Source organism: Gorilla gorilla, chromosome 8, assembly GCF_029281585.2.
Source record: "Gorilla gorilla gorilla isolate KB3781 chromosome 8, NHGRI_mGorGor1-v2.1_pri, whole genome shotgun sequence".
In the NCBI taxonomy this organism is placed as follows: domain Eukaryota; kingdom Metazoa; phylum Chordata; class Mammalia; order Primates; family Hominidae; genus Gorilla; species Gorilla gorilla.
This window is the reverse complement of record NC_073232.2, coordinates 86,587,225-86,606,569: the sequence shown is the minus strand read 5'-3', so window position 1 is coordinate 86,606,569 and position 19,345 is coordinate 86,587,225. Positions and strand designations below refer to the sequence as shown.

At 38.6% G+C, this 19,345-nt stretch overlaps 2 protein-coding genes across 31 annotated transcripts in view; one reads left to right on the top strand and one right to left on the bottom strand.

Moving 5' to 3' along the window:
- Positions 1-19,345, top strand: part of CCDC7 (coiled-coil domain containing 7) — a 459,676-nt gene that overhangs the window by 74,769 nt on the left and 365,562 nt on the right. The gene's annotated exons all lie outside the window — the stretch shown is intronic.
- On the bottom strand, positions 12,893-16,378 carry LOC101141672 (nuclear nucleic acid-binding protein C1D-like). The gene has a single exon (XM_063710211.1). The coding sequence runs from the start codon at positions 13,533-13,535 to the stop codon at positions 13,110-13,112; it is 426 nt and encodes a 141-aa protein (XP_063566281.1). The 5' UTR covers positions 13,536-16,378; the 3' UTR covers positions 12,893-13,109.

The following is a 19,345-nucleotide window of genomic DNA, read 5'->3' as shown; positions in this document are numbered from 1 at the left end:
AAATGTTTTATTTTTTATTGACAAAATTATATATATTTATGGTATAAAATGTGATGTTTTTATATGTACATACCTTGTGGAATCGCTAAATCAAGCTATGTAACAGACCCAAAATCCTCACATACATATCTTTTTTTTCTGGTGAAAACACTTAAAAACTACTCTCTAGAAACTTTCCCTTTGTCTAGCTGAAATTTTGTACCCTTTGACCAACATCTCCCCATTTTTCCCCAACCCCAGCCTCTAGTGACCAGCATTCTGTTCTCTATTTCCATGAGTTTGACTTTTTAGGGTTCTACATATAAGTGAGATCATGCAGTAATTGTCTTTCTGTACCTGACTTCTTAGCATAATGCCCTTCAGTTTCATCCATGTTGTTGCAGATGACAGGATTTCCTTCTTTTTTAAGGCTGGATAATATTTTATATTTATATTTATATTTAATATATATATCTGTATATATATATATATCTTCCACATGTTCTTTATCTATTTTTACATTTATGGACACTTAGGTTGATTCCATATTGTAGTTATTGTGAATAATACTGCAGTGAACATGGGAGTATGGGTATCTACTCAACATGATTTATCCCATTTCCTTTAGATGTATACTCAGAAATGGAATTTTTTGGTCATTCGGTAGTTCTATTTTTATCTTTTTTGAAGAATCTCCATACTGTTTTCCATAAAGCTGAACTAATTTACATTCTCACTAACAGTGTATAAGAGTTCCCTTTTCTCCACATTCTTGCCAGTACTTAAATGTTTTCTCTTTTTGATAATCGCCATTTTTTTGATAACAGCCATTTTTTTTTGATAACAGATGTGAGGTAATATTACATGGTGGTTTAAATTTACTTTTCCTTGATGATTAGTGATGTTGAACATTTTTTTCATATACCCTGTTGACCATTCACATGTCTTTTTTTGAGAAATATCAAACCATTTGCCCATTTTTAAATGGGGTTATTTGTTTTCTTGTAGTTGAGTTGAGCTCCTTTTACATCTTGGATATTAAACTCTTATCAGATGTATGGTTTGCAAATATTTTCTCCCATTCCATAGGTTGTATCTTTATTCCATTGATTGTTTCCTTTGCTCTACAGAAACTATTTAGCTTGATGCAGTCCCATTTGTCTATTTTTGCTTTTGTTACCTGTGCTTTTGGGGTCATATCAAAAAAATCTTTTCCAAGACCAATGTCAAGAAGTTTTCACCCTGTTTTCTTCAAGTAGTTTTACAGTTTCAGGTTTTACATTTAAGTTTTTAATTCATTTTGGGTCTATTTTTGTATATGAGATGAGATAAGGACCCTATTTCATTCTTCTGCAGTCTCTTCAACACAATTTACTGAAGAGACATTCTTTTCCTAATTATGTGTTTTTGGACATTTGTCAAAGATCAGTTGATCATATATATGTAAATTTATTTCTGGGCGCTCTATTCTGTTCCATTGGCTATGTCTGTATTTTTTTCCTTTTTCTAAATTATACTTTAAGTTCTGGGGTACATGTACAGAATGTGCAGGTTTGTTACATAGGTATACATGTGCCATGCTGGTTTGCTGCACCCATCAACCTGTCATCTACATTAGGTATTTCTCCTAATGCTATCCCTCCTCTAGGCCCCCACCTGCTGACAGGCCCTGGTGTGTGATGTTCCCCTCCCTGTGTCCATGTGTTCTTATTGTTCCACTCCCACTTATGAGCGAGAACATGCGGTGTTTGGTTTTCTGTTCCTGTGTTAGTTTGCTGAGAATGATGGTTTCCAGCTTCATCCATATCCCTGCAAAGGACATGATCTCATCCTTTTTTATGGCTGCATAGTATTCCATGGTGTATATGTGCCACATTTGCTTTATCCAGTGTATCATTGATGGGCACTTGGGTTGGTTCCAAGTCTTTGCCATTGTGAACAGTGCTGCAATAACATACGTGTGCATGTGTTTTTTTTTTTTTTTTTTTTGAGATGGAGTCTCGCTCTGTCACCCAGCCTGGAGTGCAGTGGCGCGATCTCCGCTCACTGCAAGCTCCGCCTCCCGGGTTCACGCCATTCTCCTGCCTCAGCCTCCCGAGTAGCTGGGACTACAGGCGCCCGCCACCACGCCCGGCTAATTTTTTTGTATTTTTAGTAGAGACGGGGTTTCACCATGTTAGCCAGGATGGTCTCGATCTCCTGACCTCGTGATCCGCCCGCCTCGGCCTCCCAAAGTGCTGGGATTACAGGCGTGAGCCACCGCGCCCAGCCGCATGTGTTTTTATAGTAGAATAATTTATAATTCTTTGGGTATATACCCAGTAATGGGATTGCTGGGTCAAATGGTATTTCTAGTTCTAGATTCTTGAGGAATCACCACACTGTCTTCCACAATGGTTGAACTAATTTACACTCCCACCAACAGTGTAAAAGTGTTCCTATTTCTCCACATCATCTCCAGCATCTGTTGTTTCCTGACTTTTTAATGATCGCCATTCTAACTGGCATGAGATGGTATCTCATTGTGGTTTTGATTTGCATTTCTCTAATGACCAGTGATGATGAGCATATTTTTATAAGTTTGTTGGCTGCATAAATGTCTTGAGAAGTGTCTATTCATATTCTTCACTCACTTTTTGATGGGGTTGTTTGTTTTTTTCTTGTAAATTTGTTTAAATTCTTTGTAGATTCTGGATATTAGCCCTTTGTAAGATGGATAGATTGCAAAAATTTTCTCCCATTCTGTAGGTTACCTGTTCAGTCTAATGATAGTTTCTTTTGCTGTGCAGAAGTTCTTTAGTTTAATTAGATCCCATTTGTCAATTTTGGCTTCTGTTGCCATTGTTTTTGGTGTTTTAGTCATGAAGTCTTTGCCCATGCCTATGTCCTGAATGGTATTGCCTAGGTTTTCTTCTAGGTTTTTTATGGTTTTAGGTCTTACGTTTAAGTGTCTAATCCATCTTGAGTTAATTTTTGTATAAGGTATAAGGAAGGGATCCAGTTTTAGTTTTCTGCCTATGGCTAGCCAGTTTTCCCAACACCATTTATTAAATAGGGAATCCTTTCCCCATTGCTTGTTTTTGTCAGGTTTGTCAAAGATCATATGGTTGTAGATGTGTGGTGTTATTTCTGAGGCCTCTGTTCTGTTCCATTGGTCTATATATCTGTTTTGGTACCAGTACCATGCTGTTTTGGTTACTGTAGCCTTGTAGTATAGTTTGAAGTCAGGTAGCGTGATGCCTCCAGCTTTATTCTTTTTGCTTAGGATTATCTTGGCTATGAGGGCTCTTTTTTGGTTCCATATGAATTTAAAGTAGTTTTTTTTCTAATTCTGTGAAGAAAGTCAATAGTAGCTTGATGGGGATGGCATTGAATCTATAAATTACTTTGGGCAGTATGGCCATTTTCATGGTATTGATTCTTCCTATCCATGAGCATGGAATGTTTTTCCATTTGTTTGTTTCCTCTCTTATTTTCTTGAGCTGTGGTTTGTAGTTCTCCTTGAAGAGGTTCTTCACATCCCTTGTAAGTTGTATTCCTAGGTATTTTATTCTCTTTGTAGCAGTTGTGAATGGGAGTTCACTCATGATTTGGCTCTCTGTCTGTTCTTGGTGTATAGGAATACTTGTGATTTTTGCATATTGATTTTGTATCCTGAGACTTTGCTGAAATTGCTCAGCTTAAGGAGATTTTGGGCTGAGACGATGGGGTTTTCTAAATAAACAATCATGTCATCTGCAAAGAGAGACAATTTGACTTCCTCTTTTCCTAATTGAATACACTTTATTTCTTTCTCTTGCCTGATTGCCCTGGCCAGAACTTCCAATACTATGTTGAATAGGAGTGGTGAGAGAGGGCATCCTTGTCTTGTGCCAGTTTTCAAAGGAATGCTTCCAGTTTTTGCCCATTCAGTATGATATACTGATATTGGCTGTGGGTTTGTCATAAATAGCTCTTATTATTTTGAGATACTTTCAGTCAATACCTAGTTTATTGAGAATTTTTAGCATGAAGGGCTGTTGAATTTTGTTGAAGGCCTTTTCTGCATCTATTTACATAATCATGTGGTTTTTGTCATTGGTTCTGTTTATGTGATGGATTACGTTTATTGATTTGTGTATGTTGAACCAGCCTTGCATCCCAGGAATGAAGCCCACTTGATCATGGTGGACAAGCTTTTTGATGTGCTTCTGGATTGAGTTTATCAGTATTTTATTGAGGATTTTCTCATTGATGTTCATCAGGGATATTAGCTTAAAGTTTTCTTTTTTTGTTGTGTCTCTGCCAGGTCTTGGTACCAGGAAGATGCTGGCCTCATAAAATGAGTTAGGGAGGATTCTCTCTTTTTCTATTGTTTGGAATAGTTTCAGAAGGAATGGTACCAGCTCCTCTTTGTACCTTTGGTAGAATTTGGCTGTGAATCCGTCTGGTCCTGGACTTTTTTTGGTTGGCAGGCTATTAATTACTGCCTCCATTTCAGAACTTGTAATTGGTCTATTCAGGGATTTGACTTCTTCCTGGTTTAGTCTTGGGAGGGTGTATGTGTCCTGGAATTTATCCATTTCTTCTAGATTTTCTAGTTTATTTGTGTAGAGGTGTTTATAGTATTCTCTGATGGTAGTTTGTATTTCTGTGGGATCGGTGGTGATATCCCCTTTATCATTTTTTATTGCATCTGTTTGATTTTTCTCCCCTTTCTTCTTTATTAATCTGGCTAGCAGTCTATCTATTTTGTTGATCTTTTCAAAAAACCAGCTCCTGGATTCATTGATTTTTTGAAGGGCTTTTTGTGTCTCTATCTCCTTCAGTTCTGCTCCGATCTTAGTTATTTCTTGTCTTCTTCTAGCTTTTGAATTTGTTTGCTCTCGCTTCTCTTGTTCTTTTAATTGTGATGTTAGGGTGTCGGTTTTAGATCTTGCCTGCTTTCTCTTATGGGCATTTAGTGCTATAAATTTCCCTCTACACATTGCTTTAAATGTGTCCCAGAGATTCTAGTACATTGTGTCTTTATTCTCATTGGTTTCAAAGAACATCTTTATTCCTGCCTTCATTTCATTATGTACCCAGTAGTCATTCAGGAGTAAGTTGTTCAGTTTCCATGTAGTTGTTTGGTTTTGAGTAAGTTTCTTAATCCTGAGTTCTAGTTTGATTGCACTGTGGTCTGAGAGACTTGTTTGTTATGATTTCTGTTCTCTTGCATTTGCTGAGGAGTATTTTACTTCCAATTTTGTGGTCAATTTTAGAATAAGTGCAATGTGGTGTTGAGAAGAATGTATATTCTGTTGATTTGTTGTGGAAAGTTCTGTAGATGTCTATTAGTTCTGCTTGGTCTAGAGCTGAGTTCAAGTCCTGGATATCCTTGTTAATTTTCTGTCTCGTTGATTTGTCTAATATTGACAGTGGGGTGTTAAAGTCTCCCACTATAATTGTGTGGGAGTCTAAGTCTCTTTGCAGGTCTTTAAGGACTCGCTTTATGAATCTGGGTGCTTCTGTATTGGGTGCATATATATTTGGGATAGTTAGCTCTTCTTGCTGCATTGATCCCTTTACGATTATGTAATGCCCTTTTCTCTTTTGATTTCTGCTGGTTTAAAGTCTGTTTTATCAGAGACTAGGATTGCAACCCCTGCTTTTTTTTTGTTTTCCATTTGCTTGATAAATCTTCCTCCATCCCTTTATTTTGAGCCTATGTGTGTCTTTGCATGTGAGATGGTCTCCTGCACACCGATGGGTCTTTACTCTTTGTCCAATTGGCCAGTCTGTGTCTTTTGATTGCGGTATTTAGCTAATTTACATTTAAAGTTAATATTGATCTGTGTGAATTTGAGCTTGTCATTATGATGCTAGCTGGTTATTTTGCCCGTTAGTTGATGCTGTTTCTTCATAGCATCGATGGTCTTTACAATTTGGTATGTTTTTGCAGTGGCTGGTACCGGTTGTTCCTTTCCATGTTTAGTGTTTCCTTTAGGAGCTCGTGTAAAGGCAGGCCTGGTGGTGACAAAATCTCTCAGCATTTGCTTGTCTGTAAAGTATTTTATTTCTCCTTTGCTTAGGAAGCTTAGTTTGGCTGGATATGAAATTCTGGGTTGAAAATTCTTTTCTTTAAGAATGTTGAATATCAGCCCCCAATCTCTTCTGGCTTGCATGTTTTCTGCTGAGAGATCTGCTGTTAGTCTGATGGGCTTCCTTTTGTGGGTAACCCAACCTTTCTCTCTGGCTGCCCTTAACATTTTTTTTTTTTTTCATTTCAACCTTGGTGAATCTGACAATTATGTGTCTTGGGCTTGCTCTTCTCGAGGAATATCTTTGTCGTGTTCTCTGTATTTCCTGAATTTGAATGTTGGCCTGCCTTGCTAGATTGGGGTAGTTCTCCTGTATAATATCCTGAAGAGTGTTTTCCAACTTGGTTCAATTCTCCCTGTCACTTTCAGGTACATGAATCAAATGTAGATTTAGTCTTTTCACATAGTCCCATATTTCTTGGAGGTTTTTTTTTTTTTTCCCAGGAGGAAAAAAAAGCCTATTTAATGAACTCAGAAAAAATGAAGACAAAAGAAACATAAAATGAACATATGGCCTTTTCCATGATACATGCTGTTATTTTACCTGTCTTCTATTACTCTTATGTGTTATTCATCTTTCTTCCAGATTTGCATATTTCTCCATTTATACATAGGGAATTGGGGACTTTTAAAAGTTTTTCCCTGTCTCTGATGGATTGGACGATGTTTGCAATTCTAGGAGACATCTGATTATTCTTTCAAAATAAATTTATCAGAAGGAGTTTTGTTCTCTAAAATTATTGTGATTCCAGAATTATCTTCTGCTCTTCTGCTAATAAATCTCCTATCATTGTTTGGTTAATTTATTGGGAAGAAACTTGACATCCTGATGTAATCTTCTTTGTCCTGTGTTTTCCCAACCATGGTCATTATGGGAGAGGGTGACGGGAGAAAGGACTGGGAAAGAGGGAGCCCTAATGTTGAATCTTTCTTTTTTTTTTTTTAATTTTTTTTTAGTGTTTATTGATCATTCTTGGGTGTTTCTCAGAGAGGGGGATTTGGCAGGGTCATAGGACAATAGTGGAGGGAAGGTCAGCAGATAAACATGTGAACAAATGTCTCTGGTTTTCCTAGGCAGAGGGCCCTGCCGCCTTCCGCGGTGTTTGTGTCCCTGGGTACTTGAGATTAGGGAGTGGTGATGACTCTTAACAAGTATGCTGCCTTCAAGCATCTGTTTAACAAAGCACATCTTGCACCACCCTTAATCCATTTAACCCTTAGTGGACACAGCACATGTTTCAGAGAGCATGGGGTTGGGGGTAAGGTTGTAGATTAACAGCATCCCAAGGCAGAAGAACCTTTCTTAGTACAGAACAAAATGGAGGCTCCTATGTCTACTTCTTTCTACACAGACACAGTAACAATCTGATCTCTCTTTCTTTTCCCCGCATTTCCCCCTTTTCTATTCGACAAAACCGCCATCGTCATCATGGCCCGTTCTCGATGGTTGCTGTCTCTTCGGAGCTGTTGGGTACACCTCCCAGATGGGGCGGCTGGGCAGAGGCGCTTCTTACTTCCCAGATGGGGCGGCCGGGCAGAGGTGCTCCTCACATCCCAGATGATGGGTGGCTGGGCAGAGGCGTTCCTCACTTCCCAGATGATGGGCGGGCGGGCAGAGGCGCTCCTCAGTTCCCAGACGGGGCTGCCAGTCAGAGGCGCTCCTTGCCTCCCAGACAGGGTAGCGGCCGGGCAGAGGTGCTCCTCACATCCCAGACGGGGCTGCCGGGCAGAGGCGCTCCTCACTTCCCAGACGGGGCGGCCAGGCAGAGGCGCTCCTCACTTCCCATTCGGGGCGACCGGGCAGAGACGTTCCTCAGTTCCTAGATGGGGTGGCGGCCGGGCAGAGGTGCTCCTCACTTCCCAGACAGAGTGGCCAGGCAGAGGCGCTGCTCACTTCCCATTTGGGGCAGCCGGGCAGAGGCGCTCCTCACTTCCCATTCAGGGCAGCCGGGCAGAGGCACTCCTCACTTCCTCCCAGACGGGGCGGCCGGGCAGAGGCGCTCCTCACTTCCCAGATGGGGCGGCTGGGCAGAGGCGCTCCTCACATCCCAGATGATGGGCGGCCAGGCAGAGATGCTCCTCACTTCCTAGATGGGGTGGCGGCCGGGCAGAGGCGCTCCTCACTTCCCAGATGGGGCGGCCAGGCAGAGGGGCTTCTCACATCCCAGACGATGGGCAGCCAGGCAGAGACGCTGCTCACTTCCTAGACGGGGTGGCAGGCAGGCAGAAGCTGTAATCTTAGCACTTTGGGAGGCCAAGACAGGCGGCTGGGAGGTGGAGGTTGTAGCGAGCTGAGATCACGCCACTGCACTCCAGCCTGGGCAACATTGAGCATTGAGTGAGCGAGACTCCGTCTGCAATCCCAGCACCTCGGGAGGCCGAGGGGGGCAGATCACCCAAGGCCAGGAGCTGGAGACCAGCCCGGTCAACACGGCGAAACCCTGTCTCCACCAAAAATACAAAAATCAGTCAGTAGTGGCGGCGTGTGCCTGGAATCCCAGGCACTCAGCGGGCCAAGGCAGGAGAATCACGGGAGCCCGAGGCAGGGAGGTTGCAGCGAGCCGAGATCATGGCAGTACAGTCCAGGCTCGGCAAGAGAGGGAGACCGTAGAAAGAAAGGGGAGAGGGAGAGGGAGAGGCGACCCCTTTATAATTATATAACGACCTTCTTTGTCTCATGAGGCAGCTAATAACTTAAAATCTCTCTTCTTATATAAGTATAGCCACTCGTGCCTTCTTTTGGTTTTGATTTGCATGGAGTATCTTTTTCCATCCCTTCACTTTTAGCTTTTGTGTGTTCCAGGCTGGAGTGCAGTGGCGCGATCTCAGGTCACTGCAACTTCTGCCTCCCGGGTTCAAGTGATTCTCCTGCGTCAGCCTCCTGAGTAGCTGGGACTACAAGTGTGCGCCACCACACCCAGCTAATTTTTGTATTTTTAGTAGAGACGGGGTTTCACCATGTTGGCCAAGATGGTCTCAATCTCTTGACCTCGTGATCCGCCCACCATGGCCTCCCAAAGTGCTGGGATTACAGGCATGAGCCACCGCGCCTGGCCTGTGTGTTCTTAAAGTTTATGTGAGTCTCTTGTGGGCAGCATGTAGTTGGGTTCTTAAAAAAAAAAATCCATTCAGCCACTTGACATGTTTTTGTTGGAGATTTAATCAATTTACGCTTAAATATACATTCAAAGTAATTATTTATACGTAAGGACTTACTATTACCATTTTGTTTTTTGAGTTGGATTCTCACTCTGTTGCCCAGGCTGGAGTGCAGTGATGCAATCTTGGCTTACTGCAGCCTCTGCCTCCTGGGTTCAAGCAATTCTCCTGCCTTAGCCTCCTGAGTAGCTGGAATTACAGGCACCTGCCACTACGCCTGGCTAATTTTTGTATTTTTAGTAGAGATGCAGTTTCTCCATGTTGACCAGGCTGGTCTTGAACTCCTGACCTCAGGTGATCCACCACCTCGGCCTCCCAAAGTGCTGTGATTACAGGCATGAGCCACTGTGAATGGCTCACTGTTACAATTTTGAAGGACAGTAATCATATGATCATTTCAATAGATGCAGAAACAGCATTTCGCAGCATTCAAAATCTTTTCATAGTGAAAACTTACAACAAATTAGGTATACAAGGAATTTTCCCCACATAAAAAGGCCATATTAGCCTACAGCTAACATTACACTCAGTGGTGAAAAGTTGAAGACTTTTTCTCTAATAACAGGAAAAAGACAAGGATGCCTACTCTTACCAATTCTATTCAATGTAGTACCAGAAGTCAAATGTAGTAGCCAAGCAATTAGTCAAGAAAAAGAAATTAAAGGTATCCAAATCAGAATAGAAGAAGTAAAATCATGTGTTTATAGATTACATGAGTTCATATATAGAAAACCCTAAGGATGCTTCCCCCACCCCCATCAAATATAGAATGGTGCCACTCCCAAAACTCTTAGAACTAATAAATGAATTCAGTAAAGTTGCAGGTTACAAAATCAGCATCCCCAAATCATTTGTGTTTCTACACACTAACAATAACTGTGAAGAAGAAAACATTTAGAGTAGCATGAAAAGAAATGAAATATTTAAGAATAAATTTAACCAAGGAAGTAAAAGATATGCACACAGAAAACTATAAAACACATGAGATATATTGAAAGAAGACACAAAGAAATTGGACAATATTGTATGTTCATGGATTAGAAGAGTTAATACTGTTGTAAATAACTCCATGTACCCAAAGTGATCTACAGATTCTGTGTGAATCCTATGAAAATACCAATGACATTTTTCACAGACATAAAACAAATCCTAAAATTCATATGCAATTTCAAAAGGCCTTGAATAGCCAAAGCAAATTTTAGCAAGAGTAGTAAGGCTGGAAGCACATTACTTTCTTATTTTTTTTTTTGAGACGGAGTCTCACTCTGTCGCCCAGGCTGGAGTGCAATGGCACCATCTCAGCTCACTGCAACCTCCTTCTCCCAGGTTCAAGCAATCAAGCAATTCTCCTGCCTCAGCCTCCCAAGTAGCTGGGATTACAAGCACCCGCCACCATGCCTGGCTAATTTTTTTGTATTTTTAGTAGAGACGGGGTTTTACCATGTTGGCCAGGCTGGTTTTGAACTGCTGACCTCAAGTGATCTTCCCGCCTTGGCCTCCCAAAGTGCTAGGATTACAGGCATGAGCCACTGCGCCTGGCATTTTTTTTTTTTTTTGAAATGGAGTCTTGTTCTGTCACCCAGGCTCCTGCCTGGGTGCAGTGCTGTGATCTTGGCTCACTGCAACCTCTGCCTCCTGGGTTTGAGTGATTCTCCTGCCTCAGCCTCCTGAGTAGCCTCAGATGATCCACCTGCTTCAACCTCCCAAAGTGTTGGGATTACAGGCCTGAGCCACTGCACCTGGCCCTTACTTTCTGATTTCAAATTATGTTTTAAAGCTACAGTAATTAATACAGTATGGTACTGGCATAAAATCAGACATATAGACCCATGAAACAGATTAGCAAGCGCAGAAACAAACCCAAGCATATGGACAAGTGATCTTCAACAATAGTGTCAGAAATAAACAATGGGGAAAGGATAGTATCTCCAACAAATGATACTGGGAAAAGTGGATCTCTATATGCAAAAGAATGATGTTGGACCTTCATGCCATGCATAAAAATCAATTCAAAATGCATTAAACACTTACCTGTATGAGCTGAAACCGTAAAACTCCTCGATGAAAACATAGGAAATAAGCTCCATGACATTGGTCTGGGCAATGATTTTTTTGGATATTACACCAAAAAAAAAAAAAGGAAAAAAAGCAAGAATAAACAACTGAGATTACATCAAACTTAAAAGTCCTGCCTAAAAAAGGAAATAATAAAATGAAATGGAAAACTATGGAATGGGAGAAAATATTTTCAAACTGTACATCTGATAATGGGTTAATATAAAAAATATACAAGGGACTCATACAACTGAATTGAAGATAAAAAGTAATTAAAGGACTTGAATAGATATTTTTCCAAAGAAGACATACAAATATAAATGGGTATGGGAAAAGGTACTTTATATCACCAATCATCAGAGAAATGTAAATCAAAATCACAATGAAATAATACATCATACTTGTTAGGTTGGCTGTTATTAAGAAAAAATGGTAACAATTATTAGCAAGGATTTGGAGAAAAGGGAACCCTTCAACACTACTGGTGGGAATGTAAATTGGTAGAGCCATTATGGAAAACAGTATGGAAGTGCATAAAAATTTAAAATAGAACTACCATATGACCCATAAATGCCACTTCTGGGTATGTATCCAAAGGAACTTAAATCAATATGTCAGGGGGATATCTGCACTCCCATTTTCATTGCAGTAGCCAAAATATGGAAACAACTTAAGTATCCATAATGGATGAATGGATATAATGTGCCTATGCATACAACAGAATATTATTCACCCTTAAGAAATTAGAAAATCCTTCCATTTGTGACAACATGGATGGACCTGGAAGGCATTATGTTAAGTGAAAGAATCCAGGCACAGAAAGCAAAATAATTTAGGAGCTGAAAAGGTGTAGGCTAAAATGCACAAAGTTTCAGTTTTCCAAGATAAATAAGCTTTGTAGATCTATTATACAGCAGAATTCCCATAGTGAACAATACTGCATTGTATACTTAAAATTTTCTAAGAGGGTAGGTGTTTTGTTAATTTTTCTTAATAGCAACAGCAGCAGCAGAAACCATGACAAACAATTATGGTATTAATGAGGGCAGACGGAAACATTTGGAAGTGAGGATCTCTTTGTGGCCTTGATGATGATGATAATTTCATGGGTATATTCATATCCCCAATTCATTGGGATAGATACAATAAAAATGTATAGCTTTTTTTTGTTGTTGTTTTTATACAACATTTTCAGCCTTTATTTAGAGTACAGTCATCATGCCAAAATTCATCCATCAACATACAACCTTATTTCCCATCTAAAGTTAATGAGAATGTATTTTATTTTAAATGGGACATAGAGGCAACATGCCAAGAATTAAAGTACAACCATAAAGTTTTAGTTTCACACTTTGAATATCAACAAAGCAGTAATTCCTAAAATCATGAAAACATGATAAAGTATCTATACAGAAAAAAATGAACATTTAAGTCATTTCATGCTTTCTTAATATCATATAGTGAAAACATGTACCTATAATTTCAGCCTACAGATAGCATACTTCATAAGGTCATTATTCATTTAAAATAGTACAAATGTTTACAAAGAACATTTCACTTAAATTTCACAGCTGCTTATAAAATGGTACTTGCAAGACTGACCTATATAAAGAAATGAGTCTCATCAAAAGAGATGGTAAATTATAAATATATAATATATCACAATGTTAAAATCCTCAGTGCAAATCAATAAAGATAATGTTCTTTGGAGAGGAAAGTATTTAGCTTTACATATTTACTGTGAATTTACATATTAATAAGAAACACATTTAAACCTTGCCCTGCCACAGAATTATTTTGTGGGGGGGGAAAAAAGATGTACTTTTTGAATATGTGTACATCAAAACCAAAAAGTTAACTTTTACTTTTTCCTTTATTGGCAACTTTTGATGCATTTTTTGGTTTTGGTTCCCAGAGGGCATTTTTTACAAATCTTGAAGCTGCACCTCTGTCCAGCTTGCCAGCCTTTTTCTTGTCTGTTATTTCCTTGACTCTGTTCATACATACTCTGATTCTTTCCAATTCCTGTTTTACTGGATGTTCCTTAGGATTAACTCCTTGGGTTGCCAAATAAACCCAAAACATTGAATTTAACGTGTATGCAGAAACCAAATCCACTTTTGCTTGTTCAAGTGGATCCAACTTCTGCAACAACTCATTTCTAGAAACAGACATCATGGTCTTCAGCATCTCATCCACAGCACCAATGGAATTCTCAAACGCTGACAAATACTCGTGAATTTCTACTGGATAGTGTGCATTAATTTCTTCACCTGCCATTATGGCTGACTCACGGCCTTCGACTCCAGTCTCCCGGAAAGCGGTCGGGCAACGATGACGACAATGACGCGCCGGCTCTGCCCGCGCCACGAGCGGCGCTTTCCGATGATCTCACCAATGTGTAGCTTTTTATACACAAATTACATACCAATAAAGTGATTTAAAAGTATAGGATAAAATATAGAAACTAGGATTTTATTAAATTATTAAGCATAAATTTATATAGTAGCAGGATAGGACAATCATGTTGGTCTTTGGGGGAGCTAATAGACATATTCTTCAGGATCTTGTCAGTGCATTGTCTAGCTGTTCACTTGTGCATAATGAGAAATAAATAAATAGGCATGGATCTAGAGGGCCTTGAAATTCTTTTGTAATTGTGGGACAAATTGAGATCTCAATTAGATATTGATTTGTAGGATGGTTTGTGAAGATATGATTCCTTTTTGGTGAACAGAATGCTTAGAACTAGTGTTCAGTCTTAGAGATGAAGTTGTTAAGTTAGATAAGAACAATGTACATTACCTGAATCATGTGGTCTGGACAGGAAAGCAGTCCTGTTAAGAATTCCATCATGACATTTTTCTAGGGAGGCATAGATGTTACAAGTGAAGGTAATAGGCTGTTTTGCCTTTCAAAGCGTCTTTAGCCCAAGTGCATGCATCACAAATAGTTACCTTATGTCAGAATTGGAATCATAATAATTCTAACGTGGCAAATTCACATTCGTGAATGAATTTCAGTGATTAGCTAGGGCATAGGCAAGGCAAAGGCATCCATGTGGTTAAAAAGTAATGACAGATTCTGAATTCACATCATTTAAAAAAGTAACATTGATTACAGACCTAAATGTAAGAAAATAAAACCATAAAAAGGGAGGGAATTCAACTCTCAAAACTAAAAACACCTCGTTCAAAATTGAAGCCAAGTTACAAGGTAAGCAGTAGACTGGGAGAAAAGATTTGTACTCATACAATAGAAAAAAGGAGTACTAACAAGAATCTATAACTCCCTAAAAACACATAAGAAAAATAGGCAAAGTATATAAAGAGGAGGTAACTAAGGGAAAGACAAAAAAATTGGCCAATAAACATTTTAAGAGATGCTCAATCTCACTGTGATCAGGGAAGATATAAGACAAAGCCATGACTTTTTTGTCTACAAAATTAAAAGTTTTCTAATATCAACTATTGGCAGAGAGGTAGTGGAATGAATACTCTTACCATGCTAGTATAATAGAAATTTCCCCCTTTCGAGGACAATTTAGCACAGTTTAGTAATAACAAAAGTGTATGCCATGTTATATAGCAAATCTCTTTTTATCTACTCTCGGGAAAGGAGTACAATGTGCTCAAGAAAGCATATAAAAGGAATTTTTTTTGCATCAGTGCGATGGTAGCAAAACTAGAAAGAACCTGTTTTTGTTAGTAGGAGTATGGCTCAATAATCTATCGTAAATGGATAATAAGGGAATACTATGAATAACTATGTGACCACAAATTAGATAACTTAGATGATATATATCTCTAGAAAAACCCAAACTAAACTGTATCAAGAAGAACAAGAACATGTGACTGAACTTATAAGTAGTAAAAGATTTAATTAGTAATTAAACATATTCCCACCAAGAAATGCTTAGGCCAGATGACTTCACTTTTTAATCCTGTCAAATATTTAAAGAAGAGTTAATACCAGGCCTGTACAAACTCTTCTAAAAAATTAAAGAGTTCACACTTCTCAATTCATTCTATGAGATTAGTGTTACTCTGATACCAAAATTAGACAATCACAAGAACATAAATATGATATTTATTTTAAGAAGATAAATATGTGTTATGAATATGAACATGAAAATCCTTACCAAAATACTAGCAAACTGAATCCAACAGCATATAAAAAAGATTATATATGATGAACATGTGAGATTTATTTTAGGAATGCAAGGTTGATTTAAAATGCAGGTATCAATTTACATAATGTGTAATATTGATTAAATAAAGGAGAAAAAATTACATCAGTTCGCTAGATTCAGTAAATGCACTTGACAAAATTCAACATCTTTTTATGATACAAAGTTCCACAAACCAGGAATAGAAGGAAACTTCCTTAACCTGATGAAGGCCATTTACAAACCCCATAGTCAACATCATACTCAGTGGTGAGAATGAATAATTTCTCTCTATGACCAGGAACAAGACAAGACATTCACTTCTATTCATCATTATAGTGGAGGTTCTAGCAAGGGCAATTATGGAAGAAAAGGAAATAAAAGTGTTTGCATTGGTGAGGAAGAAGTAAAACTACCTCTATTTGCAAATGACATGATTTTAGATCTAAAAACATCCTGAGTTCTGCTAAAACCTATTGGAAGTAATGAATGAATTCATCAAGGCTGCAATATACACGATCAATAAACAAAAACAATTTGTATTTCTGTACACTAGCTGTTATGGGTTGAATTGTAACCCCTCAAAAGATATGTTGAAGTTCTCACCCCCTGCTACCTCGGGGTGACCTTATTTGGAAACAGGGTTATTCCGGATATTATTAGTTGAGATGAGGTCATACTGGAGTAGGATGGGCCCTTAATCCAACGTGACTAATGTCCTTATAGGAATTGGAAAAGACAGATAAACATGGAGGAAAGACTGCTAATGTAAAGATAGAGGCAGAGATTGGATTTATTCTGCCACAATCCAAAGAATGCCAGGGACTAACAGTGGCTAGAATAGGCATGGTGGTTTCCTTCCCCAGATATTTCAGAGGGAGCATGGCTGTGCCAACACTTTAATTTTGGATTTCAAGTCACCAGGCTGTGAGAAAATAAATTCTTGTTGTTTTAAATCACCCATATGTGGTCCTTTATTACTACAGCCCTAGGAAACGAATACACTAACTATGAACATTTCAAAAGTGAAATAAAGAAAACAATTCCATTTATAATAGCACCAAAGAGATCATACCTGAATTTAAAAGAAATGCAAGACTTGGGCACTGAAACTACAAAACATCATTGAAAGAACTTAAAGAACACCTACAGAAATGGATAGATATCTTATCTTCATAGACTGTTAAACTTAATATTTTTTATTTTCTTTTTAAGAGACAGGGTCTCACTCTGTCACCCAGGCTGGTGTGCAGTGATGCAATCATAGCTCACGTCAGCTGCTAACTCCTAGGCCCAAGGCATCTTCCTGCCTCAGCCTTCTAAGCAGCTAGGACTACAGGCATGCACCACCATGCCTGGCAATTAAAAAAATTTTTTTGTAGGGACAGGGTCTTGCTGTGTTGCCTAGGCTTGTCTTGAACTCCAGGCTTCAAGTGATCCTCCTGCCTTGGCCTCCCAAAGTTCTGTGATTACAGGTGTGAGCCACCACACCTGGCTTTAATAATCTTAAGGTAGCAATACTTCCCAAATTGTCCTGCAGATTCAATGTAATTACTTTCAAAATTCCAGCTGACATTTTAAAAAAACTGACAAGCTGATTCTAAAACTCATGTGGAAGTGCAAGGAAGCCAGAATAGCCAAAGCAATCTTAAGAACAAAGTTAGAAGACTCATACTTAACTGATTTTAAAACTTAATACAAAGCTACAGTAACCAAGGCAAAGTGTTACTGGCATAAGGCTAGACATATAGAGCAATGGAATAGAATTGAAAGTCCACAAATAAACCCTTACATTTATGAACAATTGATTTTCAAGGTAAGATGATTCAATGGGGGAAAGAAAAGTCTTTTTAATAAATGGTACCTGGGCAACTGGTTATCCCCATGCAAAAGAACGAGGCTGGATTACTTATTTTTATTTTTATTTTTTTTGAGGTGGAGTCTCGCTCTGTTGCTCAGGCTGGAGTGCAGTGGCACAATCTTGGCTCACTGCAAGCTCTGCCTCCTGGGTTCACGCCATTCTTCTGCCTCAGCCTTCCGAGTAGCTGGGACTACAGGCGCCTGCCACCACACCGGCTAATTTTTTTTTTTTTTTTTGTAGAGGCGGGGTTTCACTGTGTTAGCCAGGATGGTCTGGATCTCCTGACCTCGTGATCCGCCCACTTCGCCTCCCAAAGTGCTGGGATTACAGGCGTGAGCCACCGTGCCCAGCCTTGGATTACTTATTTTTGCCATGCACTAATGTCAGAATTATCAAAGAACTAAATTTAAGAGCTAAAACTATAGGCATTTTAGAAGAGACATAGGAGTAAATCTTTGTGACATTGGGTTAGGCAGTGGTTTCTTAAATATGACATCAGAAGTACAATCAACAAAAGAAAAAGTTAAATCAACTTTATCCAAATTAAAAACTCTTGTGCTGCAAATGATACTATCAAAAACATGAAAAAAACCACTCATAGAATATGAAAAATATTCACAAATCATATATCTGCTAAAGTACTTAGAAGAATATATAAAGAACTCTTATACCTCAATAATAAAAAGATAAATAATTCAATTAAAAATAGGCAAAGGATCTGAATAGATATTTCCCCAAAGAAGATATAGAAATGCCCAATAAGCACATGAAAAGATACTTAACATTGTTAGTTACTAGATTTTTTTTGTTTTTTTTTTGAGATGGAGTCTCGCTCTGTCGTCCAGGCTGGAGTGCAGTGACATGATCTCAGCTCACTGCAACCTCCACCTCCTGGGTTCAAGCAATTCTTCTTGTGCCTCAGCCTCCCAAGTTGCTGGGACTATAGGCACCTGCCACCACACCTGGCTAATTTTTGTATTTTTCATAGAGATGGGGTTTCACCATGTTGGCCAGCTGGTCTCAAATTCCTGACCTCAGTTGATCTTCCCGCCTCGGTCTCCCAAAGTGCTGGGATTACATGCATGAGACACTGGGCCTGGCTGTCACTAGTTTTAATTGCAAATCAAAACTACAATGAGATACCACTTTACACCCACTAGGATGGCTATATTCAAATAGACAACGCAATGATTTGTTGGCAAGTATGTAGAGAGATTGGGAACCTCATAATGGGAATTTAAATTATGTATCTGCTTTGGAAAAGTTTGCCGGTTCCTCAAAATGTTAAATACAGAGTCTGCATATGATTCAGAAATTCTGTTTCTAGGTTTATACATGAGATAAATGAAAACACATGTTCACACAAAAACTTGTACATAAATGTTCATAATAGCATTATTCATAACGGCAGAAAAGTGGAAACAAACAAAATGTCCTTAAAGTGATGGATAAATAAAATGTGGGATATCCATATAATGGAATGTTATTTGGCAGTAACATAGATAAACATAGATTATTTGTTGAAAATAATCTATGGTCTATCCATACTGTGGAACAATGTCACCAAACTGTGTCAGCAAACTGTGGAACAATGTCAAACCTAACCTGAAACTTATTTTTGTAAATAAAGTTTAATTGGAATACAGCCATATGCATTGAAGAATAGTGACAGAGACCATCAGGCTTGCAGAGTCTAAAATACTTACTATTTAGTTCTTTACAACTCCTGCTATGGAATAATCATTAGCGCTTAAAAAAACTGAGAAAGATCTATGTTTATGGACATGAAGAAATCTCAGACATTAAGTTAAGTGAAAAAGTAAGTTGGGAACAATATATACAGTGATGTCATTTATGTGAAAAAGAAAACTGAAATCCAACCCAGTAATACAAATTACAGAATGGAAAAGTTACATGCAGTATTGTGTAAATGCCTAGAACAAGTCCTGGAAAGGTAACAGTGATCCAATAATATTTCTAGGGAGAGTATTAAATTTTTGAAGTACTAATCAAAGTGTCCGTTAAACTTCATCTGTATTAAAATCTTTACAAAGAAAATGT

Coding starts and splice junctions, on each gene's coding strand:
- LOC101141672 (XM_063710211.1), bottom strand. CDS start 13,535: ATGGCAGGTGAAGAAATTAATGCACACTATCCAGTAGAAATTCACGAG.